At 36.8% G+C, this 22,847-nt stretch overlaps 2 protein-coding genes across 4 annotated transcripts; one reads left to right on the forward strand and one right to left on the reverse strand.

Moving 5' to 3' along the window:
- The first annotated feature begins 211 nt into the window (after nt 1-211).
- Nucleotides 212-3,569, forward strand: LOC113781987 (putative F-box/FBD/LRR-repeat protein At5g22670). Of its 3 annotated transcripts, none has more exons than XM_027327894.1 (4): nt 212-418; nt 1,424-2,371; nt 2,535-2,693; nt 2,807-3,569. In XM_027327894.1, exons 2-4 carry the CDS (start codon nt 1,448-1,450, stop codon nt 3,080-3,082), a joined length of 1,359 nt encoding a protein of 452 aa, XP_027183695.1. In that variant the 5' UTR covers nt 212-418; nt 1,424-1,447; the 3' UTR covers nt 3,083-3,569. The 3 variants fall into 3 exon arrangements, with proteins under 3 accessions (XP_027183695.1, XP_027183694.1, XP_027183697.1); XM_027327893.1 differs by having other exon boundaries at nt 1,435-2,371; XM_027327896.1 differs by having other exon boundaries at nt 1,439-2,371.
- A 3,390-nt stretch (nt 3,570-6,959) lies between these two features.
- On the reverse strand, nt 6,960-9,475 carry LOC113782983 (60S ribosomal protein L18a). The gene is made up of 4 exons (XM_027328973.1): nt 9,366-9,475; nt 9,093-9,208; nt 8,163-8,226; nt 6,960-7,485 (listed from the first exon to the last, which is right to left on the reverse strand). The coding sequence occupies exons 1-4, from the start codon at nt 9,378-9,380 to the stop codon at nt 7,144-7,146; spliced, it is 537 nt and encodes a 178-aa protein (XP_027184774.1). The 5' UTR covers nt 9,381-9,475; the 3' UTR covers nt 6,960-7,143.
- Nucleotides 9,476-22,847: the final 13,372 nt, after the last annotated feature.

Genomic DNA, 22,847 nt, shown 5'->3' on the forward strand with positions numbered 1-22,847 from the left:
ATAAGAATATTTTTTTATATAATTAAACCAAATAAGAATCTAAGTCCATACCACAGTCGTCAAAGTAAACCAAATGGTACATGATTCATGATCGAATCCATACCAAACTCAAAAAACTAACCTTTCATATAACTTTCGGACAGACCACAAGTCCGCATTCACGTATGAGTTTTGAGGGAAACTCCAGACCAAACTTAAAAGAAATTACCTGCCAAATATATGTGTAAGAAGAATTTCCCCTCCCTATTTACAGCCTCTCTCCACTTATTACCCTTTTTGTCCGTTTTACCTTTACCCTCAACACTTCCTAGTTCCTACTGCGCCCCTTCTTCTTTCGCCACCGCCCTCAACTCCAGCAACCCAAGTGCAGGGACTGATCGACCCCGTCTGAGTTTTTATTAATTCCCTTTTCCCCCAGGTATATTTCCCTACATGCCCAAGAAATTCTTTACTTTGTTTCTGCAAAAAGCTTTCGTAATTCAGGATAAGGGGATACGTTGCAGTTCACTGTGGCAGTAGGAATTTATGTTCTTTATTGATATATAGCAGGAAGTGAATTAGTGCTAATTTAGAGTATTCTTTATTCTTGACCCTCTTAAGGATCTGAATCTTGTTGCATTTTGCAATTATGCCCTAAGATGTGAATTGGGGATTTTCTTTCTTCCTTTTTTTTTAACGTTGTTGTGTGTGTGTGTGTGTGTTTTTTTTTGGGTGGGATCTGTTATGATGTTTGAATCATGAATTTATACAATTCTATGATTCACTAGTTCTGGCTGTCCAGTGGAAATGTTGTACTTGTGATTCAGTGGTGGATGGACTGATAAACAGAAATTTCTGAACCCCTTTAATTTGTGCGTAAGTTTTACTCTAGATTGTCTTAACATGGCCGCGAGTTTTAATCCTATAGACGTTCATGATGATTTCGTTTTTTTCTCTTGGTTTTTGAAATTAATTGTCTATGATTTCCTATTTGTTTCTATTGTGTCTTAGTAGTGAATGTGGAAAATTGAATGCTATGTTCAACCCAAAGGTAGAAGGGGCTAAGAGGAGGGAGGAGGGAGGAGGGAGAATGACAAGGGTTTCTGTATGATGACTAGCTTAGCTTAGCTTCTTAGAGTACAATAGCATATTAGATAGTAACAGGATATTACACTTCTATTAAACTACGTGTCTTGATACTAATGAGAAACATAAAATTTTTGAATCTTCAAAGAACAGGTATTACTTGTATTCTGTTAAAGAAGTAACTTATATTTGTAATCTCACTCTGATTATTCTGTAATTGATGGATTGAAATGTTAGTATTGAATGATGGGATATTTTTATGTTCTTGCATTAGATTTGTTTCTCATTGAATTTCCCCTCCTCCTGGATGGTGAATAGTATCTGTTCTCGTACAATATGTAGAATTTAATGGTAACAGTTTTTTGATAGGAAGTTAGTTGTGATGGACCCAAATTTGAAGCTGGCCAGCAGTAGAAGCTCCGCCAGTCCCAAACAACTGCATATTGCTGATAGTAGTGATATGATTAGCAACTTGCCTGATGCTGTTCTTGGTTGCATTCTATCACTAGTTCCAACAAAAGATGCCATGAGAACAAGTGTCCTGTCAAAAAGATGGAAAGGACTGTGGCTTTCTGTTTCGCATTATGTGTTTGATGAACATTCTCAAGGAGACAGGATGCTGTTTGTGAACCTTTTGAACAGAGTGATTCATCGAGAAACATATATTGATAAACTGTCAATTTCATGTCGTGACTTACATGATCCATTGCTTCTTCATTCGTTCCTGTGCAATGTTAGAGAGCTTAATCTTAGTTTTTCGGAATTTGATGGCCCATTCAACTTTCCTAGTTCTGCATGTTCTCTTGAATCTCTCATTTCTTTCAAACTGAAGCTATGCTATAATGTTCTCAAGCTTCCATCTAATATCTGTTTTTCCAGTTTGAAGACCTTACATCTTGAGTGCATAACTTTTCCAGATAATCCTTCAAATCAGCAGCTATTTTCAAATTGCTGTATGCTTGAGCATTTAGTTTTGGATAAATGTAGATGGACAACTCATAATAATGTCATCCATGCTCCCAAAGTTAGGAATCTAACCATACATGACGAGTTGATTGAACGTTTTACCATAAGCAAGTTTGTGATCACAATCATTGGATCAGAAATTCAATTCCTTAAATACAAGGGTGGTCTTGAGAATGAATATATCCTCGCAGACCAGCCATCATTAGCTGTAGCAGATATCCATGTTGCTGAGGTGCCACGTCTCTTTGACAATGACAGAATCGTTGCCTTCCGTGCATTTCTCCTTCTCACAAAGCTGAAGAATGCAAGATGTCTAACAATTACACCTGATACTGCTGAGGTATTTATTATTTCCCCTCTCGTTTCTTGTGCTTATTCGAGCCCCTTCCAGGACATGTTCTAAAATACATTCTCAAACATCATTTAGTTATATTTGTTACTTTGCATTGTGCCTAAAATTTTTAAGTTGATGCTTGAAATTTTTCTGTGTTTCTCCCTTTTAGGTCATTACCAGTTATGAACGTGAATGTCCTATGCCGTGGCCTGATTTCAACAATTTAACCAAACTGGAAATTACTGAATCTTCAATGGATTTAACTTGTGATTTGTTATTATTGCTCATCAGTAGAGCAAATTGTCTGCAGTCTCTTGCATTTTCCCAGGTACTTAAACAATTAGGATCCCCAATAAATTTTTCATTTGCTTCAAAAGAGCAATATTTCTTTTCTTGTTTTAAAAAAAAAAAAATTGACTGGTTTTTCATGCAACTAATTAGGGAATCTTTGTACCTGAGGATGAAGACTGGGAGTGGGATCATGTTCCTGAGTGCTTCTCAACACATCTTAGGAATATCCATATTGGGGATCTGTGTGGATATCCTTATGAGCTCTCTATACTAGGTTTTTTCTTGAAGCACGCAATGGTTCTGCAAAAGATGGTTATATCTTTTTCGGTTGACATGACAGAAAGCTTAGAGAAACAGGGGGTCATACGTGCAAAGTTGCTAGCGCTGCCGAGAGGCTCAATTTCATGTGTAATTGACTTCTGCTAAGTTTTTAAAGCTCACAGTTTGAGTTTGCAAGGAAGCTGTTTACATTTGCCTAGGGGCGAAGGATTTTTGCCTGATCTAATATTACTTTGATAGATGCATCTCTGGAGTTTTCGCATTGCAGTGGAAGCCAATGTACCGGGGGGCCTCAGAAATTGTTTGCATGTCTCTTTGCTTGGTGATGATGTGGGTACATTTGCCAAGGAGGCAAAACTCAAAATAGTTATGAAAGAAAATGTGATGTCCCCACCCTAATGCTCAGTTATTTTTCTCCTTGTTCATTTCTTACACCATTCGATTGCATTTATAAATTAGATCACAGATGATGTTTTGAACAAATAGCAAAGACAGAAAGAAATCTCCTGGTATGGTCATTTTGTACCAACTTTCGCAGCTTACTTGGGGGTAGCAACCCTATATAGCCCATTGGAGCTCAGTGTACAAATGACCTGAACTTGTATGTGCAAAACATTAGTACATTCTTTGCTTAGATTGTAGAATAGGAAGGACATACGAAAAGTAGGTTGGCAGTCTGGTCAAGAAGTTGGCAACATTATCGAGATGCGATGGTTATATGTCTACCTTTACACACTAGCCAGCGTATATGATAAAGCCAGGTTTAGCAACGCTGATGAAGGGAGTTCACTAAATATTATCAGGACTCTGCGAAATACGGTCCAAAAGCAGGTTTCACATGGTATGTATTTCAATCTTTTTTTTTCTTACAAAACTGTCTCTTTCCTTTTCCTGGGGGCCGGAGGCTTTAAATCTCAACAATCGAGAGAATTTCCAAGTACTGCCATCAATCTCAACGAGCAAGGCTTTGGCCTCCTCAATCAAGCTATCAATGAGCATGCTCAACCAAAATTTGAGCTCGAGTTTTTGTTGACTGAGCTTGAGCAGCACGAATAACATGGCGAGTTTGAGCTTGAGCTTGAGCCTATATATATATATATATATATATGACTCAAAATCTCTTCAATCTAATCGTACTTCAAATATAAATATAAGCATTTGATTTGTTAGTGCGACATGTTCATCATATATCTTGTTTAACACACATAAAATATTAATTCTAAAAACTTCAACTCAATTGAGTTAAGTTTAATCGAGTTTGAACTCGAAATTGACTTAGATAAACAAATGATTAAGCTTGTATATGAGTTCAAATTTTAGGAGTTTGGTGGGCTTGAACTTTAAGCGTTTAGTTTGAGTTGAATAGTGCACGTTGGAATTCAAATCAAGTCGTTTACATCCCTAATTTTTACCAATGCTACTGAAGAGAGGAAATATTTCTAGCTGAAATAGCTTGACAAGCTGAAGTTAGCCTACATTTTTTCAGCTGATATACAGGTCTGGATTAAGTTAACTAGCAAAACCTACTTAATTGCTAGTCTACAAAGTACCATCCTCAAGACACTTTCCACCAAAGTATTAGAGTCCTGCTAAAGTATTTAAGACTCCTATAAAGTACTACGGTGGCATATTTTTGTCCTTTCATCTATTTATACTTTCAGAATACCTCCTCAGCCATAAAGAGAGTCAATTTTAGGTACTTCTATGCTGAAATGATATGACCCAAAGGGATCCAGTCCATGTCAAATGCCCATGGGTGAATTTTTGACATTTTATACTACTAGGGACTTAAGTCAAAATATGAAACATGAATTGTAGGAGTCAATATCAAAACTTTAGAAAGTGTAAGGGTAAAAAAAAATTTTAAAAAAAAGAGGGACTCAATTACATTTAATAAGTCAGTAATCTTCTAGTAGGGTCATTATAATAGTTAAAATCTAGCCCCTGGGTACATTACCAATCCTATTATAATAGGGTTAGAAGAATAGTACTTGCCACATGTTCACATACTTGACTTTAATTATCATTATAACGTTTTTTGGGACATTGCTTGTATCTGGATCATTATAACGTTTTCGTTAAATTTAACAAATTTTGTCACCTTTACAATTTAATTCAAAACATGAGGTGTCATGTTGTACGTTTTGAAACAACGGGAGGTTTTTGTGTGTATTAGGTTTACCACAGAGAGTTTTTTTGTTTTTTACCTTAAAAAAATATATAAACGAGGGACAAGTAAATAATAATTAATATGAAAAAAGAAATTAAATAATAATTAATATGAAAGGGACATTTTTTGCTCTAAAAATTAAAGCAGAAGGGCAATAGACCTATTTATTGAGTTAAAGGAAGTGCAACTGAGAGTAAAGGTTAAGAGGGTTTAATACTTTTAACCCTTATAAGACAAATAAAGTTTGCTTGCAAACATTTGTACCATCTACTGCTTCATGTCTTCACTTGGAAGTACAGAGTCAAATTTACCTTGACCAGTGAATGTGGTTAAATAAAAAAATGATCCATCAAAATTAAAATGGAAGATTTGTCTAAATACATATAATACTTTACCAAAATGTCAATACACTGGTATGATTTTTCCAAAATGTCAATTTGCCGTATAATTTTATCTTGCACCAAAGTAACCATAACATTTCCAAAACGCTCGATGAATGCGGAGAATAGATAACCTAATATGCACTTATTTTATTTTATTCTATTTTTTTTCTTTGTTTAAAAACGATCACTTAAGAACTACCCATATTGAAGCAAAATGCAATTCGAAAATTTCGAAATGGTCAAATGTCAGTGCAAGTGATAAGCACGCAAATATCATAAATATCAACCGAATTAATTTACTGTACTCTATTTGAGCATAACTATGCAACTCTAGTTTCATGGGTGTTTTGTAACTGTATGCTTGTATTAAGGACTCACTTCACTTTGCACCTCAAAATTTTCCAGTAAATCTCATTTTGTACCATCAACTTTTATTTTAAACACATTGCAACTCAAAATTACCAATTGCAGTCACATTACATGTCTAGAACACCTTACATACAAAATTTGCCAATTCACATTCAAGTAGTAATATTATGTGCAATTAATGAAAGTATACAAATATATCTTGTCCATTCAGAGTTGAAAAAACTCATTAATCTTTGAAAATCTAAAAGAAAAAAAAAAGAGTGAAGGCATAATCTTTTATCACTTTCATTAACAGTAAAACTCATTGGGGAACCTAAGGTAAAAAAAGCCATTGAGGGTGATTAGGAGTATTTCGACAGGATTAAGGCGCAAAACTTCTAAATAAGGAACTAGATGCGCAAAGTGGAAATTACTGCAAAATTGGAGGGTGTAAAGTGCAGTTAATCTTTCTGCAAAATAATCAGAGATTAATTATCCTAGTTGCTAGCCTCGGCGTGAGGCGTTTTTGTGATGTAGAATCGCTGCGGAAAGGGATTAGTTGCTAATAATCGCATTGGAAAGTGATCAGTTGGAAAATAACTAGAGTAAAACTGATAAATACTGAATATTCCAGCAAAGGCTAGTAGTGATCTAGTGTGCACGAATCACCGTATCAACCTTAATCCTAGTTGCAATGGTGTTCAATTTCGCATTCAACACATGAATCTAGCAGATGATCTATTTTGTGGGTTATAGATATCCATAGATTTTGGCTAAATTGGAGAAAGCTGCAAAGGCCATTTATTTTCGTACGTAAATCCAAATTTTGAATGCGCACGGCTTAAGGTTTCCATCTCTGAAATATAAGCTCATAAGCATCAGGCTACTCAAACAGATCCTTTGTTGCTCAGCCCGCAATTGTGTCAAATTATCTATTTAGACCATATTTTCAAAATCAGCAACTGGACTCACTCTGTCTAGAGAGCTTAAACCCCCAGACAAATGCTTTTCTGTCGGAACCAACCAGCTACTAGTAACAAACACTTACCCAGAGACTGACTCCAGATAAAATAGAGGCCAACTATTCTAAAAGCTAGATATGAGAGCACTCATTCGCAAGACACATTAAAGGAATGATAGCGTTTGATATCCTTTGAAACCAAAATAATTAACCATCCACAGCAATATAAAGATCTTTCTCACTCATTGCAGCGACCTAGTCCAGCAAATAAAAGTACTTAGAACTACAGCAACAAAATTGCAGAAATCAGTCACAGGCTTACTCATATCCAATAAGACCAAACATGTTACATAAACAAGTTGGGTTTGGATGCCTTGTATGTGGTCTTCAGCTTTCGGCTAGGTGGCCTGACCTTCTTGAACACTAAGGGGAACCTGATTTTGGAGTTATGGAACTGCTTGGTACTCTCCCTCTTGCAAAGCTTAGCAGGAACAGTGGCTGTCTTGATGATCTGAATGCAGTGATAACGAACCCTGTGACGTGAAGCCATTTCAGTGTACATCTGTTCAACAGCACCATTCAAAGTGGTATCACGGTACTCCTTGTACATGTTGTGATAGCCAGTTCTACTCTGATACCTCAACCAGATTCCATAGTTCTTAATTGTGGTTGGGTTCTTCTCAAAGATCTAGAAAATATTATGCAAAAAGACAGACAGAATATGTCAATTTCCATTCTCACAAATGTAATATTTGCACTGGAAAATGAACGACCAACAGCAACAGAAACTTTCAGCAAAAGAAAAGCAGGGAAAACATTTTCCTTGTACTTTTTTCTCAAGCAGCCCCTTGGTGGGTTAACTAGAGGTAAAGATTTTTATAGCTCTTCCTGTGTGAGATCTGGTAATTGAGAACTAGCCATACTAAAAAACAAGACGTGTGATCCTATCAAGCTGATAATCCATAACAAATTAGAAACCAAAAGGATCAGAGAAATTATTAATCGACACTAATTAAACAAAAGACTGATCAGTCAATAGCAACAATTATCAACTTGTAAGACAAGTATCTGTTGCAATGCTACATACCGTACTAAGTTATCCACGAAAATATATATTCTTCAGATTTAAGCCTGATTACATTTTTATTTCCCAATATACCTCATACAACTCAGACAAAATGATAAAGGCTTTTGCCTATAAGATAAATCAATACCAAAATACTTGGTACAGCCAAGTCGCCAAGAATGAAACACAAGAAGCCTCATGAAAGCACCAAAATGTAAACTATTGAAGCAAATTTGAGTGCACTGTTAAGCAAAATTTTAGGGTCTCTAACTCAGACAAATATCAAACTGGAAAAATACCTCATTGATAGCAAGAACCTGGCCATTGCTCTTCTTAACCTTCTTAAGCTTCCTCAGAAAGTACCTTTTCACATCAATCCATCATAAACCAAATAATCAGAAAATGATTAAAAAAACATAAGTTCCGAACTGCATCAGAAGAAGACATCTTTTACAACTGGAAAGGTCAACAACTCTCTTGTAGCTATATAAACTACACTAAACCCATTTTTCTACATTAACATACCAACACTTTAAGCAATATCAACATTACAAGCTGTTCACATTTACATGCATTTATCATACAACAAGAACACCTATCTTCATATAATAGAATTCTGAGTGCTGATGATCCAAAGAAAAATATTGACCATCTCCAACCCAAAATTGGGCAACCAAAGTCTATGATACCCACCTCCCCTGTTCCTCTGATTAATACTATTTTCACCTTTTCTACACTAGTGGACCAATTGTCAAGTTATCCATGCCAAAAGAAAATTTAGAACAATGGCAAAAATCAGTTACTATAAACAAATAATATCTTAAACAAAGCAAGTCCTGCCACCAACCCCCACCCACCCTCAAACACACACAAAACCCAGATTACAACCCATGGTATCTGAACTACCACTTTGAGCTCATATCACTCAAACCCTTCAAAGTTAAAAAGCCAAACAAAACATTATCAACTATCCATGCATATCTCAACATGTGTAAACCACATTTGTGACTCAAAAAGATTTCAAATACAAATGCATTTCCCACATAAAAACCTCAATAATTCCAATCTCAACTGAAAACCAAATTCCACTAGTAACAAACAAATCCACTATTACCAAACATCCACAAAACTATTCTGGTACACACATTTCAGCTATAAATAATGTTACACCTTAAACAAGAGTACTCTTTCTCAGTAAAAGAATAGCTTTATAATCCCAAAATACGCACCAAAACTTGGACTTGGCGCGGACTTCATTGGTTGCCCAAAGTTTCATGCGGTAGATCTTGGGATGCTCATCGGTCTCCGACGGCAAAGCTCTGCCGACCACCTGGTACTGATGAAACTACACCCACAAACACACAAATTCCAAAAACACATCAAATAACTCATAATTTCAAAACCCTAATTTATCAACCGGCCAAATCCAGGCAAAAAACCGTCAATAAACCAAAAAATCAGTAGATTTAGGGTTTCTAAGAACAGAAAGACGGTAAACGAACCCTGTAATTCACCATTTCAGCGCTCTCCTCTCTCTCTGTGCACTGTGTATGTGTGTACCGGGGTGCGTGACGGCGAGAGGCGTTTGAAAAAGAGAGAGAAGGGTTTTGTTAGGGTTATATAGGAGATGCGGAGGCTGATTACTCAGAAAACCCTACGCGCCGTTAAAAATCGGGTTAATTACATTTACCGCCCTCAAAGTTAGGCCAAATTACAAATTGATCCTGAGGTTTGACCATGTTACTTTTGTCCCCCTATCAGTTGCACCGTCCAAATGTTAGTTAACAAACAAATCAAAATGACACAAAGTACCCTAGTGCTAAAAGAATTGCAATACAATCAAAGAATCTAGAAAGAGCCATTCTTATGTGAAAATGAAACAAGAAATTCAAACAAAGGTCGTAGAACAGTGGAAAAAACTAACAACCAGATTATAAGGAAAAAGAAAAATATATTAAGATCAAACTTTAAATATGGAACCGAAACAAGGGAAAGAGGACAAAAAATGGGTTTACACAAACCAAGAAAAAAAGAATTAAAAAAAAAAAGCCAACAACAAAGGAACATCAATAATCAAGGGTTTGAAAATTTTCAAATTCTATTTGGTTAAGTATCCTAAAGTATATAAGCATGCAAATTTTTTCAACGTTTTCTTAACCTAATCAAGGGAATAAATTTGTGTGCTACTAGTCAAAAAAATAAAAGGAAAAGAAGATTTGAATATTGAGTAGAAAGATACATTGCCATTGAAATTAGGAGATATTTTAAAGAGTTTGATCAGGACCATTACTCAATGGCCTCACATGGCAAATACTGATGCCAGCAGCAGCATTGAAAAATATGTAGGAAAATTTTATGTCTTTCATTTGAATCAATTTCAACATGCATCATCCTCTTGGAGTTGAATCTATTATACAAAAAGGGAGAACCACGTAATACCACTTCAACACACATATATGCATAAATCAATACAATATAAAATTGAACCAAGTTTGCTTCAAATCTGAGAGTTGGGTCCTTGTTGATTCATTTGGCGTCGCCTGAATAATATTTATAGAGTCATTAAGTCGGCTGACTCTAACTAACTAACTACTGATGACCTCAGCTGACATAAGCAAGATTCTTGCCAACCAACTGTCTAACTAACTGCATGGCTACAAAACTGATCACTGGTCATGTGTAATAACAATCATAACAATCAAAACCAAGATAAAATCAGTGCAGAGAATTCTGGTGCATCAATACCCTCCCCTCAAATTTGGTCCTTGTCCTCAAGGACTGAAATGGGGAAATTGCTGCTGCAAGTCTTGTAAAAACTCCCATGTAGCATCCTCAGGGAAACTATTACTCCATTGAACCAACACTTGAGTGGCAGCGACCCTTCCGCATTTGACCAGACGTCTATCCAATACTGCAACTGGTTCCATCATGAGCTGCCCTTGATGCGTGACCCCAGAAGGAATTTGAGCGTGAAGAGACCCTGCACCTACCTTCTTCTTTAGGACAGAACATGAAATGTGTCGTGAATGCGAACATGTGGGGGTAATGCCAGTTTATAAGCCACTGTCCCTATTTTTGCTAACACTTGAAATTGACCAAAATAGCGTGGAGAGAGCTTCTGGCAATGGTGAGATTTTAGCGAATGCTGTCGATAAGGTTGCAACTTGACATAAACCCAATCTCCTACGCAGAATTGCCTTTCTAATCTGTGCTTATCAGCCATTTGCTTCATCCTATGCTGAGCCTTAGTCAGATTGTGCCTCAATGAATGAATAACCTTCTCTTATGCCTTCAAACTCCTATCAACAGACTCAACAGTTGTAGCCTTAGGAAGGTAGGGAATATGAACAGGAGGAGACTGTCCATACACTATCTCGTAGGGAGTAGATTTAGCAGAAGAATGATAGTTGGTATTATACCAAAATTCTGCTAAGGGTAGCCACAAACTCCAATCTTTGGGGTGATCACTAGTCATGCACCTGAGGTAGTTTTCCAAGCACCTGTTAACAACTTCTGTTTGACCATCACTCTGGGGTGGTAAGCAGTGGACATGTTCAACTGTACATGTTGTAGTCTAAAAAGCTACTGCCATAATGAACTCAAAAATGTAGTCTCTATCACTCATAATGGTCTGGGGTAAACCATGCAACTTGTAAATATGATCCATGAATAGTTGAGCTATAGAAATAGCTGTGTAGGGATGAGTCACAGCTATGAAGTGAGCATACTTGCTCAGCCTGTCTACCACGACCAAAATCACCTTCCTGCCATGTGATAAAGGCAACCCCTCGATAAAATCCATGGAAATGTCAGTCCAAATCTTGTAAGGAATGGGTAATGGTTATAGCAGCCCAAGATAAGCTGCATTATCTGCTTTATGTCTCTAGCAAACGTCACAAGCTGCTATGTATCTGGCTACATTTTTTAACATAGATTTCCAGTACAGAACCTGTTTAAGCTTCCTGTAAGTCACATCCACTCCAGAATGTCCCCCTTGAGAACCAGAATGCCATAATGCAATCAATTTATCCTTCAAGGCTGCATCATCAGCAACCACTAGCTTGCCCTTCCTTCTTAGCATTCCTTGTTGCCATGAATAGTTTGTGTACTGCTGATCATTAGTGCTAACCCTCTGAATCAGTTCCTGAACGTGTGCATCTTGCTGCCAACCTTGTTGTATGTCCTGGATTAATGAGGTAGTTATGGTAACCATTGTAGCCACCACACTACCCTCCTGAGGTCTCCTAGACAAAGCATCTACAACCACATTGTCCCTTCCCTTCTTATACTGAACTTCATAATCAAAGCCCATTAGTTTTGCTATCCACTTTTGCTGCAAAGGAGTGTGTACCCGCTGCTCCATCAAGTACTTCAGACTTTGGTGATCTGTTTTAATAGTAAAGTGTCTCCCTACTAAATAGGCTCTCCATTTCGGTACTGCAGTTACTATAGCCAACATTTCTCTTTCATACACGACAAAGCTTGGTTTTCTGGGACCCAATGACTTGCTGAAAAAAGCCTAAGGTTTCCTTCCTTGCATCAGTACTGCTCCAATTCCACTCCTAGATGCATCAATTTCCACAATAAATTCCTGAGTAAAATTTGGTAAGTCCAAAATAGGAGGATTATTCATAGCCTTCTGTAACTCCTTGAAGGCTCTAGTGGCACCATCATGCCACTGGAACTAGTTCTTCTTGAGCAAATCTGTTAATGACCTTGCAATTTTTCCATAATCTTGTATAAATCTGCTGTAGTACCCTGTGATCCCCAAAAATCCCTTGAACTCCTCAACAGTTTGAGGCATGGGCCAAGTCATGATTCCTGAAATTTTTTGAGGGTCTGCCTGAACTCCTTCAGCATTAATGACATGCCCCAAATAATCGACTTGTTGTTGAGCAAATGTGCATTTACTCCCTTTAACCTTTAGAAAATTACTCCTCAGCAGCTCAGACATAGTTCTAAGGTGCTGCAGATGTTCCTTCCGCTTACAACTGTATATCAGGATGTCATCAAAGAAGACCAAAATGAACTTCCTCAGAAATAGTCGAAAAATGTCATTCATGAGGCTCTGAAAGGTAGAGGGAGCATTGGTCAGCCCAAAGGGCATAACCAAGAACTCATAATGTCCATCATGAGTTCTGAAAGCTGTTTTTTCAACATCCTCAGCCTTCAAATCCAACTTAGTAAAGAACTTAGCTCCAAATAACTCATCCAGTAGTTCTTCTATTAAGGGGATAGGAAATTTGTTCTTTATAGTGGCACTGTTTAACTGTCTGTAGTCAACACACATCCTCCACGATCCATCCTTCTTTTTAACCGACACCACAGGAGAGGAAAAAAGACTTGAACTAATAATACCACAAGCTAACATTTCAGCTACCGATTTTTCAATTTCACATTTCTGAAACATAGGATATCTGTAGGGTCTCACATTGACAGGTTCTGTCCCCTTTTTAAGAATAATTTTGTGATCATGCAATCTTTCTAGAGGTAGTCCACTAGGTTCTTGAAACACATCATTATAGTCATTCAATAGCTGTTCAAGCTCTACTGAACTATTAACCTGATCTCCACCTGTTTCAGCAGCCATAGAATAAAGAGATGGAGATTCTGAGGTGTTTGGCACCGCCTTGATTAGACAAAGTTGTGTTGTCACAATTTGTTCAGGTTTCTGAAGGATCTTTTGCATCTTCTTCCTTTTCACTAACTGCAGCCCTGGTTGTTTCATCCCTCTCAAAACCACCTTGTGTTCATTCCGTATGAACTCCATTCTGAGCTCTTGAAAATTCCACTTTACATCTCCAAGAGTTGTCAACCATTGCATACCAAGAACCAGCTCACACCCTCTCACTGGTAACACCAATAGATCTGCCTTGAATTCCTGCCCTTGCATCTTCCACGTGAATCCAGGACACAGGTCTTAGGTGGTTAATTTGTTCCCATCTGCTACTTCTACTACCAATGGTTCAACCTTCATGATATTGACCCCCAGTTTATGCACCACCCTAGGATGAATGAAACTGTGTGAGTTGCCACAGTCTATAAAAATGTTCACAGTTTGTTTCCCCACATGTCCAGTGACCCTCATGGTTTTGAAGTTTGATACAGACATGCTGGTCATGGCATTGAGGGATATGAGGGCTAGTTTACCTTCACCTACTGTATCTTCTTCCTCAGCTGACTCACTTCCTTCCTCATCCACCAGTTCATCCCAGACTTCTAACCTGTGGAACTGCTTATTACCACACCTATGCCTAGCCACAAACCTATCATCACACCAGAAACAAAGTCCCCTTGCTCTTTTTTCATCCATTTCTGCTCTACTAATCCTCCTGAAGGGCCTCTTAGGAGCCACATCCTTCTGCATTTCGTTGCTGGGTAATGCAGGGAGAGTAGGCACCTGAGGTGATGGCAGTAAGGGCCTCGAATTTGCCCTCCATTTATTACCAGGTATACTAGCATAGGATCGGGAAATGCTAGCATGATCTTGGTAACTCATGGAGAATCTAGGAGGTACCTTCCCCTTCGGATGCATCACCCACTTGGCCTCTTCAATCCTGGCCAAAATCTTGGCATGTTATATATTTTTAGGCATAAACATCCTGACGGATAGCTGAATGTCTGGCTTCAGTCCACTTATGAAGCAGCTCGTAGCATAATCCTCAGGAAGGTCCACCCTATTGAGGAGTTCCTCAAACAGGTCATGATACTCTTGTATAGAACCTGTTTGTTTGAGGCTCTTGAGTTCTCCCATAGGATCATCATACAATGAGTCCCTAAACCTTGCAGATAACTCTTTCACATACTCCTCCCATGATGGTGCTTCACGTGTCAACCTGGATTTCATGAAGATTTGATGCCATCGGAGAGCCTTGCCCTCCAGATTCATGGCAGCTATCTTGACCTTCACGTAACTAGGGGTTTCATCTACCTCAAAAAATTGTTCACTCTTGTACAGCCATTCTCTAAAATCTACTCCATTAAATCTGGGGAAATCTACCTGTGATAATCGAGATGGAATCTGATAACCTCCTCCATTGTTGATATGAGTGTCTGAATTGTGAGGTGAATCATTTCCTTTAGCCTGAGCCTTCTGTGTGTAGAGTTTTATCACGAAACTCCGTAGTGCGACCATTTCCTTTTCAAATTGCTCCTGCTGCTCCCGCAACATTGGTCGAACATGCTCGTCCATTTTCCTAACATCCTGGGACCTAGTGCCCTCTGCCATTGATGATCTGAGCTAGCAAAAACCTGGCTCTGATACCATTGATGCAGAGGCCAGTGGAGATCCAGGTTCCTTGATCAAGAAATTTCAGAGATTGTGGAGAAATAATTTGTAGATCAAGGAAATGAGTATCAGATTTATTGGATTAGAGAAGAAGTAGGTAAAATGATGAATCAGAGCTTTTACAAATGAATCATCAGATGCTGTTCTGCATGAGTAGCTTTCTATTTATAGAGTCATTAAGTCGGCTGACTCTAACTAACTACTGATGACCTCAGCTGACATAAGCAAGATTCTTGCCAACCAACTGTCTAACTAACTGCATGGCTACAAAACTGATCACTGGTCACGTGTAATAACAATAATAACAATCATAACAATCAAAACAAGATAAAATTAGTGCAGAGAATTCTGGTGCATCAACCTCACAAGTGGATGAAGATGTGAAAGAGAAAAATTCTGGTTTCACAAACCAGAAAAATCGACTATTAAGGAGAAGAGACGGATGTTTTTCTCTCATAAGGGCCAGTCGAAATTCTCTTGTTTTTCTCTCTCTAGATTTTCTCTAAAATCTTATCACTTTTATTGAAGTTATATTATTGCTAGCTCAAGCAATAAAGGTATATATTGACAAATATGTTTCTAAATCCTATTGGCAACTCTAATAGTAGTTCCATAAGGACTAAGAAACCAATTTTCAATACAACTCTTATTTTAGAAGACTTATTCATATTTGAAACATAAATTTTTCAAGTTTAATTTGTCCTACGAATTAAACCATAAGTTTTACAAACTTATCATTCAAGTCTTGAATATCTTTTAATCTTGCATAAGAAACTCTTAATTTATGTGACCAATTAGCTTCTTGACTACGTTGGTAATAAGTAAAAATTAGAATTCTTAATGGTAAGAACTAGATAAATTAAATCACTTTAATTTATTATTGATTAAATTTAGTCAACTAATTTATATTTATATATTAAGATTAGTTTCTAGTAAAGTATTATGACCACCCAAGTATAAAGAATAGTCAAGTAGATGATTGCACCTTCCCATGCACGTGTACCATATAATTATTATTTTTCACCATTCTTATCTCGCATTAATCTAGAATATGGAGTATGTACCAACTCTAATGTGATAAATGATTTCGTTCTTATCAAAATATAACACTTGTTGAATAGACACTTAGATACAACTATCAAAGATCTTTCCACTTAGTTAGGATACCTTGAGTTACATTTAACAAGTAGCCATTAATGAGATAACTTCTCTACTATTAGAGGTGGTGAATTATTATAGATTACTTACTATCCTTCCATCCAGCCTCTAATGATATGTTTACCATATTACGATATAATGGTCAAAAGAGTTAAAGCATAACAATCTACACTCAAGATACAATTGTAACCTTAAATAATATGGTTACTTACACACAGGACATTAGAAAGAATATATAATTGGTACTCAAATAGTTATCCATATGAAATTCTCTATGCAGATCAATCCAGTGAATTTGATCATCTTATCAAGCACACGTAACTAGTTTTGATGTCACTACTTCATAGTAAATGAGATCTAATACTTTTTCAAAAGGAAGAAACATGGTATGTGCTAGTCTATCCATATTAATAATGTACCATCTATTAATACTATGACCAGAGATTTTTAAGAATAAACTCTAGTTAAATGTTTCTCAATATCATAACACTTATGATTACATTTATCTAGTTATAAGTTTATTCTACAGACTTTAACTATTTAATTGAAAGCACAATACAACTAATAAGATAAAACACCATTCATTATAGATAAATAGTTAAAACAAATTGATAAAACCGTTGGGCTTAGGGCATATATATTAACAATCTCCTACTTACACTAAAGCCTAACATTTTCACATACTATCATGCTTAATCTGGGAAAGAGTTTAAGTAATTGGACCAACCGTAGGAACTCACTCTATTTCACTTTTAAACCTACGAGTAATTTTATAGATCAAATGTTAGCACCTTAACAAGCTTTTGGATCAATGATGAGACCTTAGTTCATTTGCATGAGCAAACTCTCCATAATTATTACAAAGTATTGGTCTTGTAATGACGTGAACAAAATTAAGTTCAAAGTTGAACTCTATTGATTCGAACGGCTCGACTACTTCTTCTCAACTAGCAATTTATTAAGGTATAATTGTGAAATATTCAATTGTATCTTGCTTAAAACTTTTTCAACATAGAACTCCCTTATTATATGTGAAAGCACAATCACTTGCAAGATAGTATGCAAATATATTCTCGAACTTCCAATTCTAATCCTGGAAGTATCAAGAATAAAATCCTTAGTTCGCTTGAACAATTTAAGGAAATTCTTGATTACTATCCATCCAATAACTTTCGCTAAATCAACTAGAATAAATGCTCATAACACATAAAGAGAAGTAGACGTGGGGTTTAGTATATTAAAAGGATTTTTTTATAAGAGATAGATAAGAATCCTGTGAGGACTTGCAAATTCCTTATATTTTTCTCAAAAAATGCCTTTTTATTTAGAAATTATTCATTTATTATAGCCCTACTACCCAATCATCCCACTATGGGTGCAAATGAACCTAGGAAGTAGGGTTTCACTCTTCGTTTTCAAGATTGGAGCAAATTAGGGTTTTCACGATTTTTTCGCCGGATGATTTTTCGGTACGGAGCAAGGATCAAATTTGGTGATTAAAAGTGACTTTTAGGTGAGAAATAATATGTGATTAGGAGCAATGACATAAGGTTAGTGAATAGGAAGTAAAAACCCTAGTACGTGTGTTTTAAGGAAAAACGGCGCGACCCGACGGGTACTGCGCACCACCGATTGAACGCACCACTTGACCACCACTTTCTTACCATATGAGCTCATTAATATTTGAGCAAAATATCCCCCTCATACTGTCTTTTGTAAACTTCATTTCCGCACTCGATATTAGCTTAATTTTTGTTTTTGTATTGTCTTGAGCCTATGGAATGACTATTGAAATGAAATTGTGTTATGGATAATTTTGGGTTTGATTGAGGAAATAATGAAGCCATAAATGGCTGAAAAATTAGGTAAACACAAAGGACGTGCTGCCCAAATTTTCGCTCAAGGACTAAGTTTCTATTTGAACTAGTATATTTTCGTTTGGCAAATACTATGACCGTTTTTCCATTTTAAAACATAGTCCTTCTTCAATTGGAAACTCCAAATGTTTACTTACTCTTATCAAATAAAGAAAAGTGGTTTAGGGTTTTCTTGGGTGTTTTGACCTCCCTTTTTCATGGATTTCATTAAGACATTTAGTCTATAATATCTACTTGAATATGAGATGATTTTGAACCATGAAAACGATTCCGAAAACAGTATTTCTTAGCCTTTTCTAGTTGGATTCCGACTTGTCTTTGGTTCAAGTGTTTCCATTGGAAAATTTTAGAACCCTTTTGAGTTTGGTTTTACATTTGGTCTATGAAACCCTAGTTATTTTTGTCCAAAATGTCCTCATTTCACTTTAAAGTCTTTTATACGTTCTACTCATCATTTGTAGAGTTCTTTGATTTCACCTAATTGTTTGTACTAGATGAGCTGTAATATTCTTTCTCGTTTAATTTAGGTTTTCTCGGTGACTGAGGATAATATCCGGAAGGATATTTTACCCGTTGTTTTGCGTACATAGGTGAGTGTTCCTTGTTTGTTATATTCTCCATGACTTCATGACTTGTTGTTGTTGTTTGATAATGTGTTAAGTGTTTTCAATGATTTCCAAAACGAATTTTCTAGGCGAGTGTGTACTTTATCGCGCTCGACCGAAATAAAACGTGAAATTTTCAATGATTTAATGATTGAAACATTAGTTGCACATGATGTAATCCTTTTGGCTGAATTGGGCCCTGCCCTTCGTTACCGATCGACTCGAGCCAGAAGCGGACTCGGTCGGACGATATGGTGACCCTGGGTGAATTTGGTATACTCGAGTATTACCTTGTAGTCCGGCCACGTCCGGATGGGTGGAGTCCGGCCAACGTCCGGATGGGTGGAGTCCGGTCAACGTCCGGAAGGGGATGAATGAACGAACGAAGGCACGAGGGTTTTACTTCTCAAAAAGGAAATTTTCAAATAATTGAAGGAATAAGGGGAAATGTCAGGGGAACGAACGAACGAACGAATAGCTCCATGTGAGCCCGTATCCTTTTAATGAATGTGTTACTATCGCTTTCCGTTGTAAATATTTCTTGAATTATTGATACTCCATGTTTAATGTATTGAATTGACTATCTGACTATGTGTTCGGAACCTCACTGAGCTTTTAGCTCACCCCTTTAGTTTTGTTTTCCTTAACAGGGGACGGCGAGCAGGATGAGAGCATAGATTAGCCTAGTCTAGTTCTTTTGTTTTTTATAATGGTTCTCGCCCTAGTGCTTGGCACGGGCTGGACGTATGAAGGATTGAGAACCTTTGTATATTCGATCTTTATACTCCCTTTTGGGATGGCATGTATATAAGTTCCGCTTTAAGTTTGGATCGTTGCCCTATTTATTCTTGTGATTTATTCCGATTTTAGTTGAGGTCTGTAGTGAACGACTGAGTCCCGGCGAGAGTTGGGCAGGCGACCCGCCGAACCCTGGGGTACGCCCTAGGGGGAGGGGGGGCCGTCACAAATCCCTTCACAAAACAATACGTATTAAACATCTTTAGTATGATGTCTATATACTTTTAAATGACTAACAATCATAATCTATGTTTATAGATTCTTACTCTTACAGATTAGATTATTTCTCCTTTCTTTCATGGAGAAAATCTTGGATTGCAATGCCTATTATTTTGGAGCATAGGTATGTTTTTTTCATGATTAATATGTTACTCACATATATAATAAAGAAATTATAAAAGGTCCTACTAAATTATATATAATTACAAGTTCCATCTATACTTTTGATAAAATCAAAGTCATTAATTAACTTATCAAAAAGGACATCAAAACTTTTAGAAACTTGCTATGTTGGTATTACAAGATGTAGAAAACTTTAATTTGTGTCATGTACACAACCATTTATTGTTTTCATTTGAAGAAAGTGGTTTTAACATCTTTTCTTAACTAGCAAATCTAAATGTTAAAAGGACTCTTTAAAGATAATTTCTTACCTTTAATAGGATTTCTGTTAACCAACCATGCTATATATGTAATAATTTTATCTTTCATATTAGTCTTTACTCTAATACCTACTTGCATCCAATAGGCTTTTAAACCTTTGGGTGAATCGATTAAGGCTAGTATGTTTTATCAAATATGAAATTCCTTTTAGATTTTATGGGTTTCCACCATCTCTAAAAGTAGTAGTTATGACGACCCCATCTCCCCCTAGGGTGTACTCCAGGGTTCGGCATACCGTCTGCCCAACTCTTGCCATGACTTACTGCAGATCCCAATCAATAATACTAAAATCCTTCAATACAACATTTACATGCTACAATACAAAACGTCTCAATATTCAAACTAAAGTACAAGCCAAAAGAGAAGAGTTTCAACTAGTACCATAATACAGTGTGTCGGCCAAATATAAGTTCAAGATTTCCTATTACAGACTATTATTATTCTCATCTCTCATCCCTGTATCAAGTTAAGGAAAACAAATAAAGGGATGAGTTAGAAGCCCAGTGAGATTCCAAGAAAACAACAAGCAATCTATCAGGCATTATAACATTTACATGATGGCATGATCACGTATTCCAAGAAGCGAGTAAATCCAGAAAATTCATTAAACAATGTACAGTAAATAATACATTTACATAAAAGGATACAGTCTGCTCTCGGGAGCATGTTCCGTAGCAACTTGTTCAGGATTCGTTGACACTCCGTCAACCATGGAATTATAATGTCCATAGATACCTCCGATCACCGCTTATCCCCATTCCTCCGATCATCCCCCTATACCGGGTCCGAGCTCTAAAGATAACAGTAGACTCGAGTATACCGAATCTAGTGGAATAAATAATAAATAGTACCCTTGGTTCGTCAATTTCCTCGACCAAATCCTTGCTAGCTCGATTCGACCAATTAGCCAATGGTATTGCCATTTTACTTGTTCATGTCACTTGTCACTTGTAAATATTGCATTCACTTATTTAAGTCACTTTGTTGTCCAACCTACCCGACCTCGTTAAGGCTGATCTCGGATAGGGGTTCCAGCCATTACCCAAGACTGTCCAACTTACCTGACCTAACTAAGGCTGGTCTCGGATAGGGGTTCTAACGAAAGGCCCAATTCAACCAATGTGATAAAGTACACATCAAACCTACACTCATCCACAAGCACATCGTTCAAGTTCGCAGTCAAGATCATGGAATTCAAGTTCACGGAGGTTGAATGCGATAAAGTACACATTTGCCTATGCAATAACACTTTAAGATATCTAGTAATTTCAAACAACAAGTTATATTTCGATCAACAAGTCACATAAAGCATCAATCACGTAAATCACATGGTCTACATGTATATCATTTCACTTATAAATAGGATCAAATTAGAGCAAGTGCGATAAAGTATACGCTTGCCCACCCAAGATCAGGGCAATCGAGTTTAGCATTTCAATAGTAGTCAACCAATCAATCATGTATCAAGATAGCATTTTAAGTATTCAACAAACTTATCAAGATCACATGTCAATCAAGCAACAAGTCCTAACGTGCAGTTGGAACACTCACCAATTGATCACAATCTTTTCACTTCAAACCCTAGTTCTTTCTCTTGGGCACTCTCAAGTCCTGTGGTCATATAATATATCAAGAGTCTATCAACACTAAACCAATAGAAATCAGACAATTGGAGTTTCAAAGCTTCACTTAGAAGACACATGAAGTTGCAGATTTAACCCCAGTATAGCTTCCAAACTTACAAAGGTTTCTTATTCAAATCAAGGGGAAAACCACATGCATGATAGATCTATGTCTCAAGCAACATATAGAGTAAACGTATGTTAATTATAGGCAAGAATCCCACCAAAAATCCACATATAAGCTATCACATACCCAACTTTCTAAAGAGCAAGATTTGCTTCACCAAAACTCTTTGTTAAAAGCTCAAAATCAACATACATATGAAGAGCAAGGTTTTAACAAGTGCCTTGAGCAAGAGTAAGTGCAAAAGTAAAGCAAAAACACCCTAAAAGTAAACTCAAGCCCTTCTCTTGCTCAATCGGCCAATCAAGCAAAACTTAGCAACACTTAACCACAATTCCTCTATCTAAACTTCCGAGTTTTACCTTTATTCGCATGGCGAAAACACAATATGTGAGGACTAAAATATTCTCCCTAAAATATTTGTCTTTTAACACCTCTTATCGCATAATTTCTTTTGCACAATTCTCCCTCTTGTCCACCAAATTTATTGCACACACCTCCCTTGTTGGTCACACTAATATAATGCAATACGAAACTCAACATGCACCAAGTTAGATAAGGTAATAGGATAAAAATCATGACTCAACCATTAAAGCAACCAAGAATATAAGACAAGTAAGTTAAACTAACGAAAGCATAGAAAACGAATTTTTGAGTTCTCACACTCTCTCTCCCTTAAAAGAATTTCGTTCTCAAAATTCTAACCTTTGCTCATAAAAATTCAGGCTATGCAGACATTGGAAGTCCTAGACACTCAATCTTTGCTCTAACCAAAAGTCCTTACTTACAAATCACAAAGTGAGAACTGCTCAAACCCAAGACTAGTTTGCAGAAATTGAATCTTGGATA

Source organism: Coffea eugenioides, chromosome 9 (genome assembly GCF_003713205.1).
Source record: "Coffea eugenioides isolate CCC68of chromosome 9, Ceug_1.0, whole genome shotgun sequence".
NCBI lineage: Eukaryota > Viridiplantae > Streptophyta > Magnoliopsida > Gentianales > Rubiaceae > Coffea > Coffea eugenioides.